Source organism: Protopterus annectens, chromosome 9.part0, assembly GCF_019279795.1.
Source record: "Protopterus annectens isolate FY-2018-M chromosome 9.part0, PAN1.0, whole genome shotgun sequence".
Classification (NCBI taxonomy): Eukaryota; Metazoa; Chordata; order Ceratodontiformes; family Protopteridae; genus Protopterus; species Protopterus annectens.
The window spans coordinates 1325562827-1325584896 of NC_056743.1; the positions used below are offsets into that span (position 1 = coordinate 1325562827).

A 22070-nucleotide genomic window follows, 5' to 3' on the forward strand; every position below is an offset into this window, starting at 1 on the left:
TAATCTTTTCCTTTTGTTGCATATCTTGTTTAATTTTGGATGCCACCAGGGCATTTTTTTCTGGTGTTAGTTCTGGGGTTACTTATGGTAGGTACTGCAGCCTCTATGCAGTCATTAACATGGCTGTACAGAGTTTCAGAGAGCAATTCAGCATAGGCTGCTGTGTTCTCAGGGTTTGGGGGGGCATTCAAATTTGATAAACCATCACTGAATAAAAAGTAATTTGCTTTGGAGTAGTTCCTAAGTGCTACCATTTTCTAATGGAATTATGGAGTTGATTTTAATTCCAAAGGAGACAGCTTTCTGATTGGACCTTACCAGGGAAGATGAGACATTGGGGGGGGGGTGCAGCATGTTGCCATGTTTGTGAGCACAAGGTCCAGTATGTTGGAGCCTGTAGTGGGAATATTCACTATTTGTTTTTTTTTTTGCATTTACAAAGTCCATGATTCTTTGTGCCTGTAGATTTGATGTTGTTTTGGATTCCCAGTCTGTAGAGGGATAATTAAAGTTCCTCATGAGTAGGGTATTAGGTCAGATGGTAAGTTTCTCCAGTACATCCAAATATGCATTTTGAGCTTCTTGGGACATGGAGGGTGACATATAGCTGGCTAGGATATAGTGGGGATTTTGTCTATGGTAATTTGCACAAGGCGAAAGTCCAGCACGTCATCCTGTTTGACCACCCTAGAGGTATGCTTGTCATTGATGTATATCAAAGCATCACCACCTTTAGCTCTTGGCTGTGCAGTTACTGGTCCAAAAGTGTGGAAGGCACTGAAGTCTTGCACTGTCAGGCTTTCTGCCTCTTTAAACTATGGTATAATATAAAATAAGAAGAAAGTTCATGGACAAAATCAGGAAAAGCATCTATCTTAAAGATGAGTGCTCTCTTCTACAGCTAAACAATAGACTAAGAGGTCTAATTAAGTCCAACAAGGCCAACTACAAGGTCAGAATAGCCTTACAGAGTAAGGACAATCAGAAGGCCTTCTTCAGCCCAAGTCCAGAACATAAGAAGAGGTAACATACAATAGTGGGCTGAACTGATGGTGAACAGTGCCACCTATAACCATTGGAGTGACATAAATCAACTGACTGATAAATTCAGCTCAAATTTCATGCCCCACTCTCAGCTCAAATTTCATGCCCCACTCCCCTCCCCCAGCTTCACCAGGTGAAATCCCCTCCAACATACGTTACCCAGCTGCCAGCAGGGACCAGGTGCTGGCAGCATTAGTTAAAACCAAGAACACTACCTCCATGGGTTCTGACAACATACCCAGTTACCTCTTGGACAGTCTGAAACATAATCTATCAGGAGCACTTGAGCTGCTCTTCAACTACAGCCTTGAAACAGGTGACATTCCAACTGAATAGAGGACTACAGCAGTCATTCCTCCCCACAAGGGCAGATCATCAACCAACCTAGAGAACTACAGACCCATCGGTCTAACTAGCCTAATACACAAAGCCAAGGAATGACTTATAACGGAAATTATAAACAAAGACATTGTCAACCTGCAGACACTGGATCCATCCCAATTTAGTTTTGTTAAGGGAAGGTCACGCTTACTTAACCTGGTAGACTTCTTTGAGAGGGTCACCAAGGCAATGAATGAGGGCAAAATAGTGCATACTGTGTATCTTGACCTGGCTAAGGCATTTGATACAATACCCTACTCAGGCATTGTTGACAAGCTCTCTGAGCTAGGCGGAAACCTTTGCATAACTTAGTGAATTGTTGGGTGGCTCACTGAGAGGACTCAATAAGTCAGGATCGGTGAGACCACCTTCACCAAGAGACCAATCACCAGTGGGGTATCCAGGGCTGCCTACTGGGCCTGCTCCTGCTTGACATCTACTTCTTGGAAGTAAAGGATAACATTAAAGGATTTTGGCTCACAAAGTTCACAGATAACTGTAAACTGAGAGCTATTACAGATTCCCTCCCAAGACACAAACATCTTGCAAGTGGGTTTAACACAGACAAATGACTGGTGTCAAAGCCGTGGCCTAAATCTCAGTGACAAAAAATGCATTATATTGCCCTTTGAGAAACTTTCAATACAAGATATTTAGGGTCTATATTATAAGTTCAAATTTTGAAAATTTCGAATCTCATATGATCGACATCATATGAGCGAAGTTTTCAAACATCGAACATTTCAACGGAGATCACCGTCAGGAATATTTCCCTTCACTTCAATGTAGTGCAATCTCAGAGTTGGTATGTTTAAGTAGTGGGGGGTGTGGGGGTGCAGGGTCAGGTAGGTTTTTTTATTTTTAGTTTGTTTATATTTTATGTTCGATGTTTGAAAATTTCACTCATATGGAGTCAATCATATGAGATTCAAAGTTTTCAGACTTTGAACATATAATATAGACCCGATATTTAATCCATTGATAAAATGCCCGTAAGAGTCAATTCAGTAGTAAGGGATCTGGAAACATACATAGACCGCAATCTGGACATTGACCAACATGTACCTAAGATAATAAGAAAATCACTCTATTTCGCCCAACTTATAACTAAAGGTATGGCATCCAGGTTCAAGGAAGTTATAATGCCACTCTACTCGACTCTTATCTGACTTATCATTGAATACAATGTCCCTTTTGGCATGTTTCTAACCAGGCACTTGCAACAGTTGGAATGCTCACAAGGGTTTCTCACCAGGAGAATTCAGGGCATGAATACCTTGTCCTACACTGATCTCCTAATAGGTCTGTCTCTGTATTCAATCTCCTATGGGATGCTGAGAGGGGATCTTTGCCTGTCTTACAGGGCTTCCTCAGATCCAAACCTGATGGATCTGTTGCACAAGTACAAACAAAAATCACCAGAAGCATTAGATCTAGGGATCTGAACTTTGCTTGTGACATAAAGAGGACATGCTGGAGAGACAGATATGTGTCACAAAGGATCCACACACTGTGGAATAGGCTCCCCATCCATGTAAAACAAAGTTCATCTTTTTCAAGCAAAATCTTTACAATTGGATGGGGGATCCTAAATTTACCCCCAGTCTGGCCCCCATGTCCCTTATGGACAGAGACCATCAATAAGAAAAGTATTATCCTAACACTCCCACCTACTAACATGTCCCCAGTATGATACTTGGGATCCAAATGGTTTGGGGTGCATGGCTAGGCTTGTAGGGCCCTAGTGGTCATTAGCTTGGTAACAACCCATGAAGCTCTTACAAATTATTTGTGCTACTTGAAAGATTATTAACTTTGAAGCCATGTTTAAATCTTGATAATTTATGTCTGTAATTAAGAATGTGCAAATGTCTGTGAGCACATAAAACTATCAATAGTTGAAATGGTATGCATTAGATGTAGTAATAGGAATCATATTGCCAAACATTGTTTAACTAATAATAAGGGTGCTGCACCCATCCAATCAACATGTTGGAAGTGAAAATGTAAAGGCCATGCATACCCAAAAATGCAATTTCTAACCAACATACTGGTAAGGGAATTTTACCAATGGAGTGTGATAAAGAAACTGCTAGGATTGCAAAATTAGAGCATTGCCTGTATGCCACTACTAAGTTATCCAAATGTACATAATTTGTAGTCATGAATGAACTGAAAGGGCTACTACATTCTAGGACCAGGGCACAATTATCAAGATGCCATATATCTGTAAACATAAAACAAATGACAAGGCGAAGGTGGACGTAATATGTGTTCGTGGAAACAGAAAGGAATAGCTTATAGTATATGTAGACATTTAAGCTCTGTTAAATAAAGCAGTACATTCTGTAGCTTCGATATCCAATTTATACATGGTGTCATAATTGAGCAAGACTTCCCCCATTTCATGGTATTGTTGGAATTATTGTTGGAGTGTATAGTTAGATACCCTGAAGCCAGCATATATCATTAGGAAAAATAGGGGGAAACAGAAGCCTTCCACAATCTTAATAATATACCATCTTGAATACACCCCTAGTAAAAATGCAGGGCAGCAGCAGTCTGACACACTACTAAAAATACCCAGTCCAAATAAATAGAAAGAGATGGGTGCATAAACTGCAAAATTAAGTAGAATCTGGCTTTGGCTGGAATGAGTAGAAGAACATGTGCTTTATCAAAACCTATTATTGAATTTTACTAGGAAAAAACAAACAGTTATTAAGCTGGTAAAAGACATTGGTGCAAAAAATGAAAGGGAGGAAATATAATACATGGTATGGAACTTATCAGAGGATTCCAACCATTAAAGTAATGATGGATGTCTATGTGGAGGCAGAAAGAAAGAGCTCCATAAGGATAAACCTACTAAGAGAAGAAAGGGAACCTGCATATGATCTGAAGTTTCCCTCTGTAATGGCTAAACACAGGGCAAGTTAAAATCAGGATTCTCAGCAGGAGGTACTTAAAGAGAAAAATGTTATTGAAGTAAAAGTATAGGAACTGCCAAAAAATGTCAGTAGCATGAGTTGTCATTTATATAAGAAGGAATAGGAGAAGAGGACGCACCAGTGTGTTATGTTTGCTACACACTATTAAGAAGGAATGAAACTACATTTTGTAATAATCAAAAACAAAGGTACCCTTTAATGTTGCAATACTATCACAAAAATAAATAAATAAAAATAAAGGCAGAGTCTGTTTGCTAAACATAACATTGCCCTCCATTGTGAGGGATAGTTGTTAAAGGGAAATAATGGACCTTCCTGGGCTGGAGAGGCCCTCTGCTACCCCTAACACCCTAGGGCAGTCTATTAATCCCTATAAATCCCTCTATTTCAGGCATTACTACTTAAAAGTTATACTACTATGTATAGCTCAAATGTTCCAAATGTTTTTTGAGATGTCCAGTATTTGGCCGACACTTTTTCAATAATCCAGTTTCCTGATTTAGTACCTTTCAGTCCAGAAGCTGCTAGTTTGGGCAGTATTGCACTGTGTAGGGGTATAAAGACCTCCTCTATTCTGGATGCTGTTGCTTCCTTCCTACTTGTGTGTTGAGTATATACATACATTCATATAAATCTGCTAGTGCAGTTTTGTATCACACTATGATGTCACCCTGTCCAGAAATTAGTGTGTAGTACATTTTCACAATTCAAAGCATTCTCATTGGAGAGAAAAAAAGAGAAAAAGAAAGAAAAAAAGGAATGAATAAGATTCAAAACCAAGAGTGAAACCAGCACAGTAAAAGGCAGTGAGTGAAGCAGTCAGACAACAGCTTAATTTGCTAACATTGGTTAGGTCTACATTAGACACCAGGTTGTAGTAGTGAGTTATAAAATCCATCTCAGGAACTTGGCCTGAGGCATTGAAAGACATTCTTCCAGTGTGTCAGCATTCAGGATTTTGAATGTTTACTCCAACCCAAATAGGAAGGCCCAAAAATTCTGATGCTTCTAGCAGCCACGTGTGTACGGAGAAGAAAGGCTGATTCTGCCCCTCCTTGTCCAGGATGCCCCATTTCAGTTAGAAAAAAAACTGCAGCCCACCCCAGTCTCAATATTTTCATCTACAGTTGGCTTATTACAATTTTATAACATATTAGTGGAGCAGATCTCAGGATTAATGCATTTTTACACCTTTACTGAATTGTCACTTAAGACAGGCAAACATGCATTTATTTAAAAGAAAACAAACCATATTAAAATACTTCTAGTTGCAAGCATTATACATCACATTTGTATTTTTTTATAACTATCATCAGTCGAACATTATATAAATTGCTCGATTCCTGCCTTCCCTTAAATCTCATTCTTCCTTGAAAACATTATTCTGCATGTATTGTTCCCACAATTTCCATTTTTTCTATGTAATTTGCTCCTACCCTTTTCTTAAGTTCCCACTTCAAGTTCTTTTATCTCTGTTATAATATGCAGCACTTCAAATACAGATGGTTTAGGCTTTGATTTTCATTTGCTAGTAAATTCTTTTTTTGGCAGCCACCACAGTTAAACTTATTAAGGCCTTACTATGTCTAGGCAATTCGGATCTTGTATCCCATTCCCAGCTCAAAAAATTGTTTCCTTAGTTACATCCTGTTGCTGACCCAGTATTTCTGACAGTGTACTCTGTAGGGAATTTTTGAAGTCTGCCAACTGATAACATTCCAAAAAATGTGTTTCCAGTTACCCCTTTCTTCCCCATCATATCTCCCACAATTGCCATCTACCCAAGGACAAATTCTTTCGAGTTTGCTTGAGGTATAAAAATATCTATGCAAACACTTCCAAAAATCCTAAATCTTCTAGACTTTTTTGCATGCTTGGAAGCCATACATATGTCCTAACATTGTTTCCTTGTGAATTCATTATCCAGTCTCTCTTCCCAATCTTTTCTAACCAGGAGCATTTCAATCCATCAAAGGCAATTTCAGAGAATACATAGAAACTAAAGCCAGTTTGCTAAATCCCTCCCCCCTTCGACAAAAGTAGAAATTATCCTTTTTCCACTGTGTGTGACTTCAGAGTTGGTATATATAATTCTCGTGAGTGTGGGGTTGTCTCCTCACATGGGTGGTACAGGGGCTTGCCCGCTGCAAAAAAAATCATTTCAATGTTCTCTGATGGTAATTTTAGTGAACTGGTTTCGATTTTGATGGAGCGGCAAGAATCTTTCTAACCTCCTCTGATTGAGTCCTATAGTTAGCATGCATTATTTTATATGCCCTACTAATTATGTCTTTTTTTAACAGCAGCTTCTGTTCTAGATTCTACTAAAAAACTCTACCAATGCTGGTCTTTCACTTAGGATCCACCCATTCCTTTCACTTTGTCTATACCCTGATATCAATCCCCGATAGGGAAGGTAGTCTCTGGCAGGTTCAGTGTATTTTTAATATTATAAGTATACAAACCATGCAGAATGTATACAGAATTTCAGCATTTGTCATGTAGTTTGTGTTGTCAAAGAATCAGTTTGTATACTTAAATGCAGCAATATCCCAGAAAAGCATCCCCCTACAGCACTGCAGAGATAGAGATCCCCATTTGCATTATGTCGCAATATAAAAACATGCACACACACACACACACACACACACACACACACACACACACACACACACACACACACACACACACACACACACACACACACACACAGAGTGGTGCAGGCTGCTATGTTGTCTGCCCTGACTAAATAATCAGTGGAGTCAGACTGTTGAAATGTTTGGCACACTGATAATGTTTTTTCCATAGCTGCCTAGCTTTTTCAATAAGAAAAAAAATCCCATATTCTTCACTGAGTAGTCCGATGGGATACATTTGTTTTATTTGCTTTGTCGAATGGAATTGTGTGGCTCAGCAGAAATATGCATTTGAAGTGCTGGTTGAGGGATAAAAAGCAAAAGTAGAGTAAACATTTTTAAGCTGTATCAGATATAAAGGATTATAAGCAAGTCTGCGAGCATAACCAGTTTATTATGTGCTTGAGGCACAGATGCCAAGGAGTTCACCTTGAGAATTAAGCAACCATAATACTTTGTAGTGCATGGAGCGTCCTCTGTTTCATGGAATACCAGTTACAAGGGGAAAAAAAGGAGTATCGCAAAGTGTTATTTACAGCAATTACCTGATCATATTGAGTTATCTGTATGCAAAAATAATATATTGATATCCAAACTATGCAAACCACAGAAACGAAAACAAACTGATAACAATTCTAAAGCACTATAGCAAAGACGGCAATACAAATCTTGAATTCGTTGTCCAGTTGATTTTCTTCAATCTGTGAAGCTCTTTCCAGTGGTGAGAATCAAACCTTGCACCTTGTGATTGAAAGGCATACACATTAACCACTGTACCATCTGACCTTTCAGGGATTGAAGAAAATCAACTGGACAATGAACTCAAGATTTGTATTGCCGTCTTTGCTATAGTGCTTCAGAATTGTTATCAATATATTGATATTGTTTTGTCACATTTTATGTGTAGTCGGCAGGATATTATGCAGGAATAAACTATGTATGTATTATTTATAAATGATTGAATATTGCAGTGACACAGTAATTATTATTTCCCAAGAAACTTCAATTAAATACTCAGAAAACTGTTTGAAACAGTTTTTTGAATGAAAGTATACAATCACTGCAAAAAAATTCCATCACATATATAATGCTTGTGGAAATGGGGATTGATTGGGGCCTCCATTCTTAGTGGTGTCTGCCTGTGCTGAAATGTATTCTTCTCTCCTTCTGCAGAATGGTGCTTTTTCAGTGAGGCAGAGCTCGGGTCAGAGGAATGATCAGCCCTACACCCTGGTTGTACTGAACAATGGTCGAGTGTATAATATCCCAGTCCGTTATGTTGAAACTCAACAGAAGTATGCTTTGGGAAAGGAGAAAAGAATAAATGAAGAGGTATGATTCACTTTGGGTTTTGCTCTACTCCAAAATATGTTCTACTGTTTTTTGTTGCTTGCTTTCTTTAAGCTCTATATCCCAGTCTTAGATTTTGCTTCTGCAATTTGGAAGCTGTGGTGAGAAGTGTCATTAAAGGTTTCTTGAGACCTGTAGACAATGGGATGGCAAAATGTTGAATAGTATTCACCTACAGTATTTTATTTTGTAGTCATGTACATACTTTCTATTCTTTTATACCTTTAATTCCATCAAGGCCAGAAAAACACAAATTTTATGAAGTGCAGACCCAAACAATGAGCCAAAAATCTGGACATTCTTTAAAAATCTGGACAGTTGAGAGGTATGGGTCACAGAAATATGGTTCACAGAGAATCATGATTGGAATTGTACCTGTATAGCTATTACCCTGCCAAACACTGAAATAAACTCCCACTGGACATATGAAACACTACTTCCAAACTTCTATTCAAAAAGACTATGAGAAATCACCTTAGCTTAAATAAACTTTGCCTCTGTTACCAGCCCCCCGACTAACCCACCTCTCCAGACCAATCTCTCACTTCTTTCTCTCCTACTATGACCTAACTCTACCTCCTTCCAAACTCCCCCTCCCTTCTCCCCCTCTAAACCCTTTCTCCTACTCTCACTCCTAAACCATCCTTTACTATGTCAATCTCCTCACCAGTACAATAGTCAACATACTACTATTACACTCTTATCTCTCTTTTTACTGCTACCCAAACACTCCCCACTAGCTTCCTTTCTTTCTACTTTAAATTCAATCTCTCCTAGTCTACCTACCTTAATATACATAGCTAGCCAACAGTGTATGTTATCTGTAATCAATATTATTATTGTATACTCGCTGTCCAGTGTTATATACTCTTTTTTTTTTTTTTTTTGTGAGCTAGCAAATGTTTTTATTCTTGGAAGTTGTATATATTTTGTAACTGTGGAGCTTTTCTCCCCGGGTATCCACTGGAAAAGGGCCTTAGCCCAGATGGACCAACCTAGTCAACAAATGTCAAATAAATAAATAAATTTAAATGTCTCTCATATACACAGAAAAAAGGAAGAGTATTGGTAATTTATTATATCACAGTCCTTTATCTATGATGGAACTTTGTGCACTTCATAACATGGACCCACGGGCTCTGTTTCCTTGCGGTAGTTTTACAATTTGTCCTTTTGTATGCTTTGGATTTGTGAAATTAATAATATTAAACTGCATATTAAAGGTTTTTATAGTTGTTCTACAAGATCTGTCATTAATGCTATTAGATGTCCTTGTAATTTATTTTACAAAGGAGAAACAAAAAGAGCTTTTTTCTGTTAGAATCAATGAGCTTCTTAGAAATACACACGCTGGTGATCAAGCAAGTATTGGCTGCAGATTTTATTAATGAACATAAAGATGAGGTTAATGGTTTTAAAACATGTATTATAAATCAGGTTTGTTGGAAGACGAAGTATTGGATAACAGTAATTTTTTAGTTTTGTATTTTAAGGAAAGTATTTTTATTTTGAAATTTAACACATCAATTCCTTCAATTCTGAATTTTGGAAAATATTTTTAAATAATCAATCTTTTTATTGTTTATGACATCATTTACATTTGTGTCTTTTCTAATGAGAGTGATTGTGTTTGTTTTTTGTTCTCCTTGGAAGACTGTTGCTAAGACGCCAGGGGAATAAACGCTTCCTTGATGGAGTCTATGTCGCAGTGTTTTCATTTACTTTATTGGTTGGTAGTTTAATACAGGATTTCTGGTATACAATTTATAACAGGGACAGGTAAAACAGAATAAGAGATAATTTATCTTTTTAAGGGAAGAGATAAAACTAATTAGGCAAATGAGTAAACTCACATGAGAGGAAGTACAATACAGACTGAAAATTGACAGAGCAGACTGCAAAAAGATTGTTTATGGACATTGTTCTTCAGATAAGTAAATGTATATCCTAAGTCTGGGAGAAAAAGGGTTATCACTGATGGTGGGCTTAAGTATGCTAGAAGTCAATTAGAAGACTTTAGTTGCAGGCACATCTAAAAACAACATCTTCCCTTATGCCAAGCATTGCATGTGTATAAAATAGCTAGCATTAGAAAACACTCAGTAAAGAGGGAGCAGTATTAGACCTGATCTTCGGAAATGTGTATAAGGAAAATATATCGTTTTTGGAAATGGACCACTTTTAGATAAGAACTAGCCACCAAGAGGTGTGGTTGACAATGCAATCATGATGACACAAATCAACAAAATAGTAAATTACCTCAGAAAATTTCTAGAAGCTGTGAAGGTAGTGTGGAAAAACAAGGCAATTGCATTCACACTATTGTCATTAGCAAGAATCACTAGTGTTGTGAAATAAATATGCAAATTAATGGTACTCAAGAGAGATGGTGCTGTAGTTAAGAAAAGTGAGCAGAATTCAGGAAATGAAACAGTGTAGCACAATGACTAAGAACATTTACAGTGGCACAGTGGATAGTATTGCTGCCTCATGGCAAGAGGTTCTCTGGTTCAATTCTCAGCTGGGGTGCCTTCTATGTGGAGCCTGCATGTCCTCCCTGTGTTTGTGTGGGTTTGTTGTGGGTGCACCAGTTTCCACCAGCTTTCCAAAAGATATGCAGTAGGTGGACTGGATACTCTAAAATTGGCCATATTTGTGAGTGTGTGTGTGAGTGTGTAGTGTGGAAGAAGTACAGATATAGTGCTAGCCACCCAGCGGTGTAAACCTTGGCTGTAGATGATTGTCACTGGTAAAATAACACCCCAGCCCCATGTGCAAAAATGGGAAAAAGTAGTTGTGGATGGATGGATGGATGGATGCATGGATAGATGGATGGATTTAATCAAAGGGAAGCAAGAAAAGAACTCAGAATAGCAAAGGGTCAGCATAAGGAGCAAGATAAATCTTTCTATAGGTACATAAGTGAGTAGTGAAACAGCTTAGGAGTGAGAGAGATAAATCAAATAGAGGAAAGGTAGATAATAACATTACAAAAGCCGGGTTACTCAATTATTAGTTATTTTCAGTATTTGTGAAGGAAATGGGTATAGCGGCTAAATTCAGTTTGTATCAGTGCTCAGGAAAAGAAGACTGAGCTCAATTCTTTCATAAAACAAAGAGTTGTGAAAGAACTTTAAGCACTAAAAGTACACTTAGTAGTGGGACCTGATGCACAGCACAGTGGTTCAGTGGTTAAATTTTGTGCTTCACAGCTCCAGGACTGGGTTTTTCTCCTTGTCTGTAGTTAATATGTTTGTGGAATATGTAGGTTTTCACTGCCTCTGTATGGACTTTGTTTGTGTACCCTTCCCACAAATATGTTTATTCGCTGACTACTCTAAACTGGATGTCTGCATTCCATTGCATTCACCCTTGTCATTGTGGCATGTGTCATGGCTGGAAAGGGTCCTCTAGGAAGTAACTCACTCAGGTAGTTCATAGGTTCATTGTTAATTACTAGGCAGATGAGTGAGTAGATGATTTGCAGCCTATTCACAGCAATTCCCACTACATGCCAACTCTTTACATAAGGGATTGTGGGCCAGACCAAGGATGAATTTGTGATTACCCATCCATTCATCTAGCCAGTATCTGAAGATGGTGAGGGAACAACTCTCTTGAGTGTGAAGGAATAGACTGTTTCAGATGAGCAGGATTCTTTTGCAAAAGCATCTGTCCTACTAAAGGTCTTGTTTACTTTTTGTTGTAGGTTAAGGTTGCTTGTGCAGGTGTTTGCAGTATTACAGGTTTTGCAGACATGTAGGAGATCACACAGGACAAGGTAACATGAGGTCTTGTAAACTAGGCAGAGATCATCTCTTGGGAATCTGCTTGAGACAAACAAAAAATCAGAGCTTTAAGGCAGTCAGCATATCTCATGGAACTTCTGCCCTTATTTTCTTAGTAAGAAAATGTTGTGGTTTGTCAGCTTGAGCCATGTGCTTAGACAATTACATACTGAAGGAAACATTATAATAAGGGAATATTATAGAGGGATAGTAGCATCTTTGGATCTAGAAAATATGCTTTTGGTAGTCAGTTGGACCTGGTAGAAGGACCTTCCAACAATAGCAGATATATGGTGATTGAAAGAGATTTCATTATCCATAAAAGTGACTAAGTATTGGATGACTTGTGACACTTTTGGAGGGCTGTGGTAGGTACATACAGTGTCCTGATTACCAAAATATACCATACTACAATTCTTGGTATTGTGCTTCAGACCACAGTCTTGGTGACCTCTTAAGAGCTGATATTGGCCCCAAGTTTGTGTGGTCATCTATAAATCTGGTCAGTCAGAAACCCATGATGTCAGTCTTGACACCAGAGAAATAAATACCAAACAGGAGTGGCCCCAAGATTGAGCCTTGGGGACCCCACTAGTACCAGGTCTTTTAGAAGAGAGTGTGTCCTGAATTCCGATTTTCTGGGTGCTGTATGTGATGTTCACTACCCAGTGGGTTGCATAAGTGTTAATATTATATGAAGCGATTAGTTTGTCTATAATACCCATATTATGTAATAGTGTCAAAAGCCTTATCTAGATCAAGGTTAATCGATTCACCCTCATCCACTGCCTTGGTAACTTTTTTTAAAGAAAACTACTAGGTTAAGCAGGCAGGATCTTCCGGGTACAAACTCAAATTACTTTAGGCTGACAGACTGTAAGTTGTCGATATCATTGCTTGTGAGCTCCATAATAATGCATTCCATTGCCTGCAGATTACACCAGTAAGGCTTATTGGTCTATAGTTTCCAGGATCAGTTTTAGGGACTCCCTTGTGATGGGAAATAACTGCAGTTATCTTAAATACATATAGTACAAAGCCACCTGAAAAGCGCAGATTGAACAGATTTAGGAGTGGGGTAGTGAGACAGAGCTTCATACTAGCAAAAAAGCATACCAGCACATTCTCGGGGCCCATAGAGCTTGTGTTGTTTTGTCTCTTTGACAACAAGAGACTCTTTATGACTTTTTAGATGAAATTTTAGTGGGAGCAGGGCTATTTGATATTGTATTGTACCAACGTATTACAGTGCTTGGTATTGTTTCTAAGCTTTGTGACATAGCTGAAGAAAGATTTCTGGTTGCCTTAGACAGTAGTGGCAATTTGCAGTTAACATTTAACCTTTGTAAATTTGATTTTGTTTCTAAGATCATTGCTTAATTTCTTAAGTTCAGTTTTGAAGCATGGGATATTAAAATTATTTCTACAAGTGATAATTTTTTTACTTTGTTATATAGGTTGTTTATACCTGGATTCTACCATAGGGGCTTGTTCTTGAATTCGGCAGCGTATCTGTGTCAGATCGGTACTGACTTCTTAATGCAGACCATGAGATGAAAATAGAAGCTTTCTGTAAAAATACTGGTGGAAGCTACTGAATCTTCAGGTGGAAGGGGACTCTTAAAGTGTTATAAGTCATCAGCTACCTACAGTTGTTTTGTTTTTGAGAGGTTTGAGAAGTTCTTGAAGATAGAAGGACTTCTGGGCATTTCAAGTTGGGTCTTGGTGGTAAAGCCACTAGTGGGGTGAGTATAGAAATGGAGTATACTGGTGCTATATTTGTGAGGACCAGGTCTAGTAAACTTGGAGCTCTGGTAAGGGAGCAGCTGATGTACAGAATGTAAATTTATGAAATGTAGGAAGTGCTCTGCATACCTATTTGTAGTATTGCAGCTCTTCCTGTTTACAGAGGGATAGTTGAACTACTTGAGGATAACAAGGTGTCGTTAAGTGAGAACAGACTTGAAGTTATTCAGGTAATTCTCATAGATTTTGGATGTCACACATAGGACCTCCAGAGATGCCTAGAATGTGATATGATCATAGGATCATAGGAGATTACTAGGCTGTCGACCTGGAGGTCATTTTAAGCCTAGCCGTTTCACCCCAATGTAATACCATAGAAGTACTAGTTAATACCCAAGATTGCATTTAGAGATGACTGCCCATGTCCAGGAGGGTTGTGGGTGCTATCCCTGGTAAGAATTTACAGTTCCCCATCCAGTCATCCAGGTTCCTCTTGAACAGTGCCATAGAGGTGCTCTATTTCACATGAACTGGTAGCCTGATACAAAGATGTGGCCGTCGCTGGGGGATAAATATTTTCCTCCAGTATGTCCTATTTAAGTCGCAGGCAATATTTAAGTACCTGGAATGGATAGCCCTAAACCCATTTGATTTGTGGCTATGCAGTGTTTATTAGGTTTGGGTCTTGGGTATGGAGTCTTATACTTGCAAGGATATGGACAAGTTTGAGGTCGTTGCCTTGTCATATCGGTGTGGACTAGGTGGAATTGAGAACAATCACAGATATCCCACCACCAGTGGTAACACAAATACATACTGTGGAGGGTCTGAATGAGTGGTAGATATTGTATCCTAGCGGGGAGGCTGTGTTTCCAACACAATGGAACCAAGTTTTACTGATAATGCAGATATATATTTTTTTTCTAGGGTTAGAAGGGCTTCTGCTCAAGCGTGTTTCTTGTTTAGGCTCTTGGCATTAAGTAGTACCACTTTACTTTAATATTTTCTTGAACTGGTTTGGCTATGTTGGTAGTTTGAGTAGAATGACATTCCCTAAAAAGCACTATGGGGGTAGAAAAGCTTCTAACCTGTATGCAAAAGCACTAAAGTGAGAAGTATAGCCCTAGCAAAACTGGTAGGATTATTGGCCATCTTCCATTAACCAGACACATACTTGACCCTCCTGGAATGACATGAATTATTCAGCTAATTTCTGTAGTAAAGTATCTTTTTCTTCATATTGTGACACCGTTCTTAGTGAAGGTAAGAAGGTGCTTAGGACTAGTTTTCTACCACTCTTGGAGGCCACCATCATGTCTCTCTTTATGTAATCCAAGGATGCATGTTTCATGTCATTCCCCCTTGCGCGCACGCGCGCGCGCGCTCACACACACACACACACACACACAGAAAATTGGCCAGCAACCATGTCATGTTTGTACCTGAGGTGAAGGGACTTCCTGAGGGGCTGGGAGTAGGCTTAATGGTTAAGGTGTTTACCTCACAGGCACAAGATACAGGGTTTGATTTTCACCTAGGGAAGCATGGCTAGACTTAAAAAGACTGCCTAGGGTCGTTAGCCTAGTAATCACCTATGAACCTATGAGAATGTTTGTAACCTATTGCATTCTGGCACCTGAAAGGCAGGTCACTGTCTCTCTTCATTTGCTTAGCCTTGTAAGTCGTGCATCTGTGCATCTCTCTATGGAGTCACCTATGACTGGAGTATTACCTTTTGACTAGACCAGATTACCTTAAGATTTTGGTGTACCAGTTTGATAACCCTTCTTTCAGTGCTTGTGATGGATAATTCTACATTTGCCTATGGAGTACTTTCTTTGTACTGATGAGGGATTTGTGTGGCCAAACTGTGCCTTGAAGGTCATTGAAATTCAGAGGGGACTTTTTAAGTGCCTCAGCATAAGTGGATTTATTCTTGGTGAGTGGAGTACAGATGTTTAGTGAACGTGTGTTCTGACAACCTGCCACATAATGACAGTTTCTTTTGATGAAAGACTAGTGTGTGATTTTTGTAAGTATCTACCCCCTCACATGTAGAGTCAGTGTATGGTAGTAGTCAGAAGTGGTCAATAGAAATGAGGCAGTTTGTGCACTGTCTGTGTGTTATAATGATGACACTACAAGATGTAGTTGTACAATGTGATCCCATGATTCTAGTAGCTGGTGATGAGCAAGGAAGATAGTGTTTGGGTGTTATTGTGTGTGTGTGTGTGTGTGTGTGTGTGTGTGTGTGTGTGTGTGTGTGTGTGTGTGTGTGTGTGTGTGTGTGTGTGTGTCTTTGGGTGTTTGTATCTATTCTTTCACACTGATTTCTAGGAGGATTCTAGTACAAAATCATTTTATAGCCTGGCAGTTATGCAGAGAGTCTGACAGCTGGTGTGAAGTGTTAAAGCTGTGAGCTATAGTTCCTCTGATTAAGGATTTAATTCCCTCACTCTTTATTTGCTACCTGTGTGACCATGGGCAAATCAGTTAACCAGACATTGCTCATGTTGGCCCTGAAAAGGGATTTTGTGTCCAGTGGGCTGGTTAAAAAACGGATGTTGTTAATATTATTATTATTGTGACACCCCACCTCTGGCTCAGTAATCAAGGGGCCTCAATCCTCATCACTAGCACCAGTGGGGGATGTACATTGGGAGGATAACAAGTATACACACAGTATTTCCAGATGCACCTGTCTGCATCAAGTGTAATTTCCCTTAAGAGCACACAGAGACCACAGTCAGTCTGGGGATGGTTTCTCCCTCTTTCTCCAGATCCCCAGTAAGACTCCCCACTGACATAGCTATAGGGCCGAGACCTCAGCTGAGTGGCCAAGACAAGATCTCCATCACCATCTCTGTCCAACCAGTGCTTCACACACACACACACACACACACACACACACACACACACACACACACACACACACACACACACACACACACACACACACACACACACCTGGGAAAGGCTGGCACAGGTATACTAGCTATGCCCGGCCCCTTCTGCCTAGACTATAAGGTAGTTATTACTGCCACCAGCCAACTCTTTTATCAGCTATTTTAAGGCTCTTAACAAATGGTGGCCAATCTTTCTGTCTCCCAAAGATCAGCCGCAATGAAATGTTTAAATATATTTAATAATAAATAATAAAAGAACAAGACAATATTAAATATATATGTACAGTGATATCAGAGTTCAAAATCACAGGAAATATATAAAACAACATTCCAGGACAGTCACAAATAAATAAAAATATCTAAGCTAAGCTTTGCTATATTCCTGACTATATCTAAAAGAATCATACTGTACCCTAGAACACTTATTTCAGAGCAAACAAGACAGATGTGGTGAGTGGATCTTGATGTGTCAGGTCAAAGACAAATACAGATACTTTTTCTCTCTTAGAGACTTCCCAAATTGATCTGCTTGTTATTTTTATCTTGTTTTATGAAGATAGAGCTTTAATTGTTGAATATCTGCCAGGCATCCTGCTAACTGTTTTGTAGAGGTTATTCATGTTCTGATTACATTTGTAAATATTCCTGTGGCATGCTACTGTACTTAGAAGACTTACAGGCTGGACTTCACAATTGCTTTTATAGAAGGATAAGTGAACACAGTTCATGTTACTGTTAGTTCATACTGAATAACATAACTCTAGAATTATTGTCCTAGAACAGCCATACTTTGCTTTGTGCATTATATCCTGTGTGCATTCACTGCTGAATTATTCAGCTATCACTTGACTTAGAGGCTGCATGTTACTGCTGACTAGTCTGTAGTTTTACACAGCTGATATTGTATGTAATTTAACTAATTTTAATTATAATGTATGCAATATAATTAATTTTACTTTCCATCTCTATTCCTTGCATGCTCTCCACTTCACATTCTTGTAACCTTTACTCTAATTTTGCCTTATTTACCTTTATTTTTTAGTTTGCACGGGTTTCTTTCCTGTGTGACCCCCCCCCCCCCCTCACCTGGTATTAACTGCATAAAGCAATATCTACCTTCTCCACTGAAGCTGGCTATCTTAACTACGGAAAACCTCTGGAAAGCAAGAACCTGACTCCCTCCAGCCATAGCTCTCAAATAATCAATGACATATTTCAATAGAATCGGGAACAAACCCAGAAAAAATCAGGGACAACCGGGGACATTTTTAAAATATGAATACTATTAACTTGACACATTGGAGGAATAAAAGAATATTAATTACTATACATTTTGTGAAATAAAATAAATCTATACCTCTTACTTACTGCCATTATTTATTGAGTATAATTCATCACCTTTCCTCCAAAAGTCACCAGTTTTAGGAGGGATTAAGAGGGACAGAGCTAAATTTTGGAGTCTAAATCAGGGACATCCCTGGAAATTAGGGACAGTTGAGAGGTATGCAGCTTTTCTATTGTAATAGGTGAATTACAATTTAGTTTTTGTAAAGTTTTGAGGCTTAAAGGTGTATGCATAACAACAGTGAAGGGATCCAGCCAATTGACAATAGATTGGGCCATAATAGGTTCATAGGTTCATAGGTAGGTACTAGGCTATCTGCCCAAAGGCATTTATAAGCCTAGCCAGAATGTGTTGGCTTTCGCCGCCCCTTAGATTAGTTCCCTGTGCCTCTGTCCAGCAGAGCCATTGAAGTGATCCCCGGGGTAAACTTTCTGTTTCCCATCCACTCGTTAAGGTTTTTCTTGAAGCGGGTTAACGAGGAGCTCTGCTTAATGTAGATTGGAATCTTGTTCCAGAGCATGGGAAGTCTCTGGGACAGGAATCTATCCCTCCAGCAAGTCCTACTTATTGTTGTGGTGAGGTTTAGATCCCTGGTGCGTGTAGCTCGAGGGGATATGATTTTCTTTAGGTGGAGCATGCCATCAATTCTGGGTTGAACATGGCCTTGTATGTCAGGCAGAGATCACCTCTGAGTAGGCGGTATGCAACTGAGTACAGCTGGAGTTTCTTCGGTTGAGCTGTATAGGGCATCTGCTTGAAGCCAGTGATCCTCTTGGTGAGGTACTTCTGTGGTCTTTCCAGTTGTTGCAGGTGTCTTGTAAGGTAAATCCCAAATGTGGCATTGTACTCTATGATGGGTCTGATGAGTGGTGCGTAGAGGGGCCCAATGACCTCTTTTGATCTGGATACAAACCCTTTTGTGATCAGGTGGGCCACATAGAAGTATTTTCTAACCACTTTGGCAATGTGATTATCAAAGGAGAGGTTACTATCTACTTGGGTCCCCAGATCCCTTATTACGTCTTCCATATTTAGGGGGCTACCACCTATGTGGTAGTTTGTGGGTACTTTGTTTTTTCCAAAGGGGATGACTATGCACTTTTTGGCATTTAGCTTGAGGCCATGGTTTTGACACCAGGTATCTGTCTCAGTGAGACCCTTTTGGAGGATGTCTGTGTCAGCCGGAGAGTCAATTATAGCCCCTAGTTTGCAGTCGTCTGCAAACTTGGTCAGCCATAGTCCTCCTGTGCTTGCCTGTACTACTGAGAAGTATATGCCAAACAGGAGGGGTCCTAGGACTGAGCCCTGGGGAATGCCACTTGTAACCGGTTTAGAGTCAGATCTAGCTCCTGCAACTCTTACCATGTGGGTTCTGTCTGTGAGCCAGTTGGCAACTCATCTCGTGACATATGGGTTTATGTTCAGGCTGGTGAGCTTGTCTATAATACCTGAGTGGGGAATGGTGTTGAAGGCCTTTGCGAGATCTAGTTAGCCTGTGTAGACCATCTTTCCTTTGTCTATAACCTTGGTAACTGACTCAAAGAAGTCCACCAGCTTTAGAAGGCATGATCTGCCCTTTACAAAGCTGAACTGGGTAGGGTCCAGTGTTTGGAGGTTCCCAATGTCTCTGTTAATGAGATTCATGGTGATGCGCTCCTTAGCTTTGCAGACTAAACTAGTCAGGTTTATAGGGTGATAGTTCCTGGGGTCTGTTGTGGCTCCACCTTTGTGGAGTGGAATAACCATTGCTGTGCGCCACTCTGTGGGCATGTAGCCTGTGGAGAGGCCAAGTTTAAACAGTGTGTTTAGGTGAGGGGTTAGTTAATCTTTGAGCTTGTGTAGGGTGTAGCCTGGGACACCGTCTGGTCCCATTGATGCTGTGTTTTTGGCTTTGGAGAGGGCTGTTTTAACCTGAGTGTCTGTGATTTCAGGTGTACTACATTCTTCTGGTATAGTTATGGGCCCTTTTGGAGGAGAGAGGAGGGTGAAAGTTTGCACTGAACCTGTCTGCCAGGATGTTGGCTATACCGGTCAGTTGAGTGTATTTTGTGCCATTCTGCACTAACTCCGAGCAGATCTGAGAATTGCCACTTAGATTCTTGACATAGCTAAAGAATGCCTTGTGGTTATCTTTGGAGTCCATGGCAATTTTTCTTTTGAAGCTAGCCTTGGATGATTTTATGAGGGAACATAGTTTCTTGCTGATACTGATCAGGGATGTCTTCCCTTCTTGAGATTTTACTCTTTTCTGTTACTAGTTTCCTCCTTCTATTGTATAGCTTGTTTATGGCAGGGGTCCACCAGACTGGTTTCCTTTTCTTGGAGAAGTGAGTCTTGGTTTTGTTTGGGATAGCATGATCCATGCATTCTTGTATGTGCCCGTAGAGTGCATTAGTAAAGGATTTTGCAGCTTGGACAGCATTATCCTTTAGCATGGGGGCTTTGAAACTTCCCACCACAGTCTTAAGTAACGTGAAGTTTGCTTTTGAAAATTTGTTTACGGTGGTTTCTTTGACCAGGGGTGGTGGCGGAATGTGGATATCCAGAGTGATTAGTTTATGGTCAGATCTAACCAGCGAGGGGTTGACCTCCGGTGTGGAACACAGGTCGCCCATGTTGGTGATGACCAGGTCCAATATGTTATTACTTCTGGTGGGGGTGTTGACCAGTTGATCCAGGGCATTTGAGTTTATAAATTCTAGGAAATGTTGGGCAAGGGAGTTTGTACTTGAGTAGTTATCCCAGTTAATGTTTGGGTAATTGAAATCACCCAATATCAGGGTGTTTGGGAGGACCTTTATGTTTTCCTGTGTTTCCAGGAATGTGGAGTGGGGGTCCTGGGATATAGTGGGTGATCTATATCAAGCTACAATTTGAATAGCAGTTTTGCCCATTGTTAGATGCACGTGGATGATCTCTGAGGCACCGTGCTGTGCCACTAACCTGGAGGTGTGGGTATCCTTGATGAATATGAATACGCCCCCGCCTTTTGAATTTTGGTCTGGGTTTTTTGACTGAAATGTATGGTATGAGTTGCAGCCTGGTAGTGCTGGGGTGCTCTCTGGAGCCTTAAATCAGGTTTCTGTTACTGCACATATGTCAATTTTCTCCATACTGAGGAGTGCCTCGAGTGCGTGCATTTTGAGGTTTAGACTTCTGGCATTGAGTAGCATTACCCTCAGTTTTTTGTTACTTGTGCTATTTACGGCTGTGGGTTTGTTTTTTAAGCCTTGCCTAAAAAAGGCACTATGGGGGTGGCAAGAGCCTTGGCCAGTATTTGAAAGCCTAAGAGTGACAGGTACAAGCCGTCTCTAGTGAAGCAGCGTGACTTGTCGAGCATGTCATCCCAGGCTGACAGACACTGGATCCCCTTTGAATGACACCAGAAGCTTAGCCAATTGTTGAAATTGATAATTTTTTCTCTATACCATGGTGTCATTCTTGGTGAGGGCAGGATGCTACTCAGGGTCAGGGTCATACCAGCCTGGGTTATATGATCAGAGAACTCCTCCATGTCTCTTTTCATGTAATCCAGGGAGGTACGTCTCAGGTCGTTCATACTAATATGGACAATAACAGAGTCATATATGTACTTGTTCTGGAGTGACCTGAGTGCTTGTGTTATGTGGCGGATCCTGGCACCAGACAGGCAGCTAACAGTAACCTTCTCCTTGTTCAGCCTAGTGATTGGGACGTAAGTGTGCCTGACTATAGAGTCACCTATTACTAGTGTGTTGGGTATGTTATTTTGCCTTAAGGGCTGTGATTGTGTGGCACACTGGTTTTGTGGAGTATGTATTTCATGGTTTGTGTTGGGGGCTGGAGGTTGCTTGGATGTCTGCTTTGGAGGTCTCTGTTGCTTTTGCAGATTTTTATTTAGAGCCTCCGAGTATGTTTTCGTGTATTTATGTGTGTTTTTTGCA

At 39.9% G+C, this 22070-nt stretch overlaps 1 protein-coding gene across 1 annotated transcript in view; it reads left to right on the forward strand.

Moving 5' to 3' along the window:
* The window catches only part of SH2D6 (SH2 domain containing 6), a 1258756-nt gene that overhangs the window by 1141107 nt on the left and 95579 nt on the right, over positions 1–22070 (forward strand). The window contains exon 21 of the mRNA XM_044084299.1: positions 8186–8344. Coding sequence (XP_043940234.1) covers positions 8186–8344 — 159 coding nt within the window. The remainder of the gene's footprint in view (positions 1–8185; positions 8345–22070) is intronic.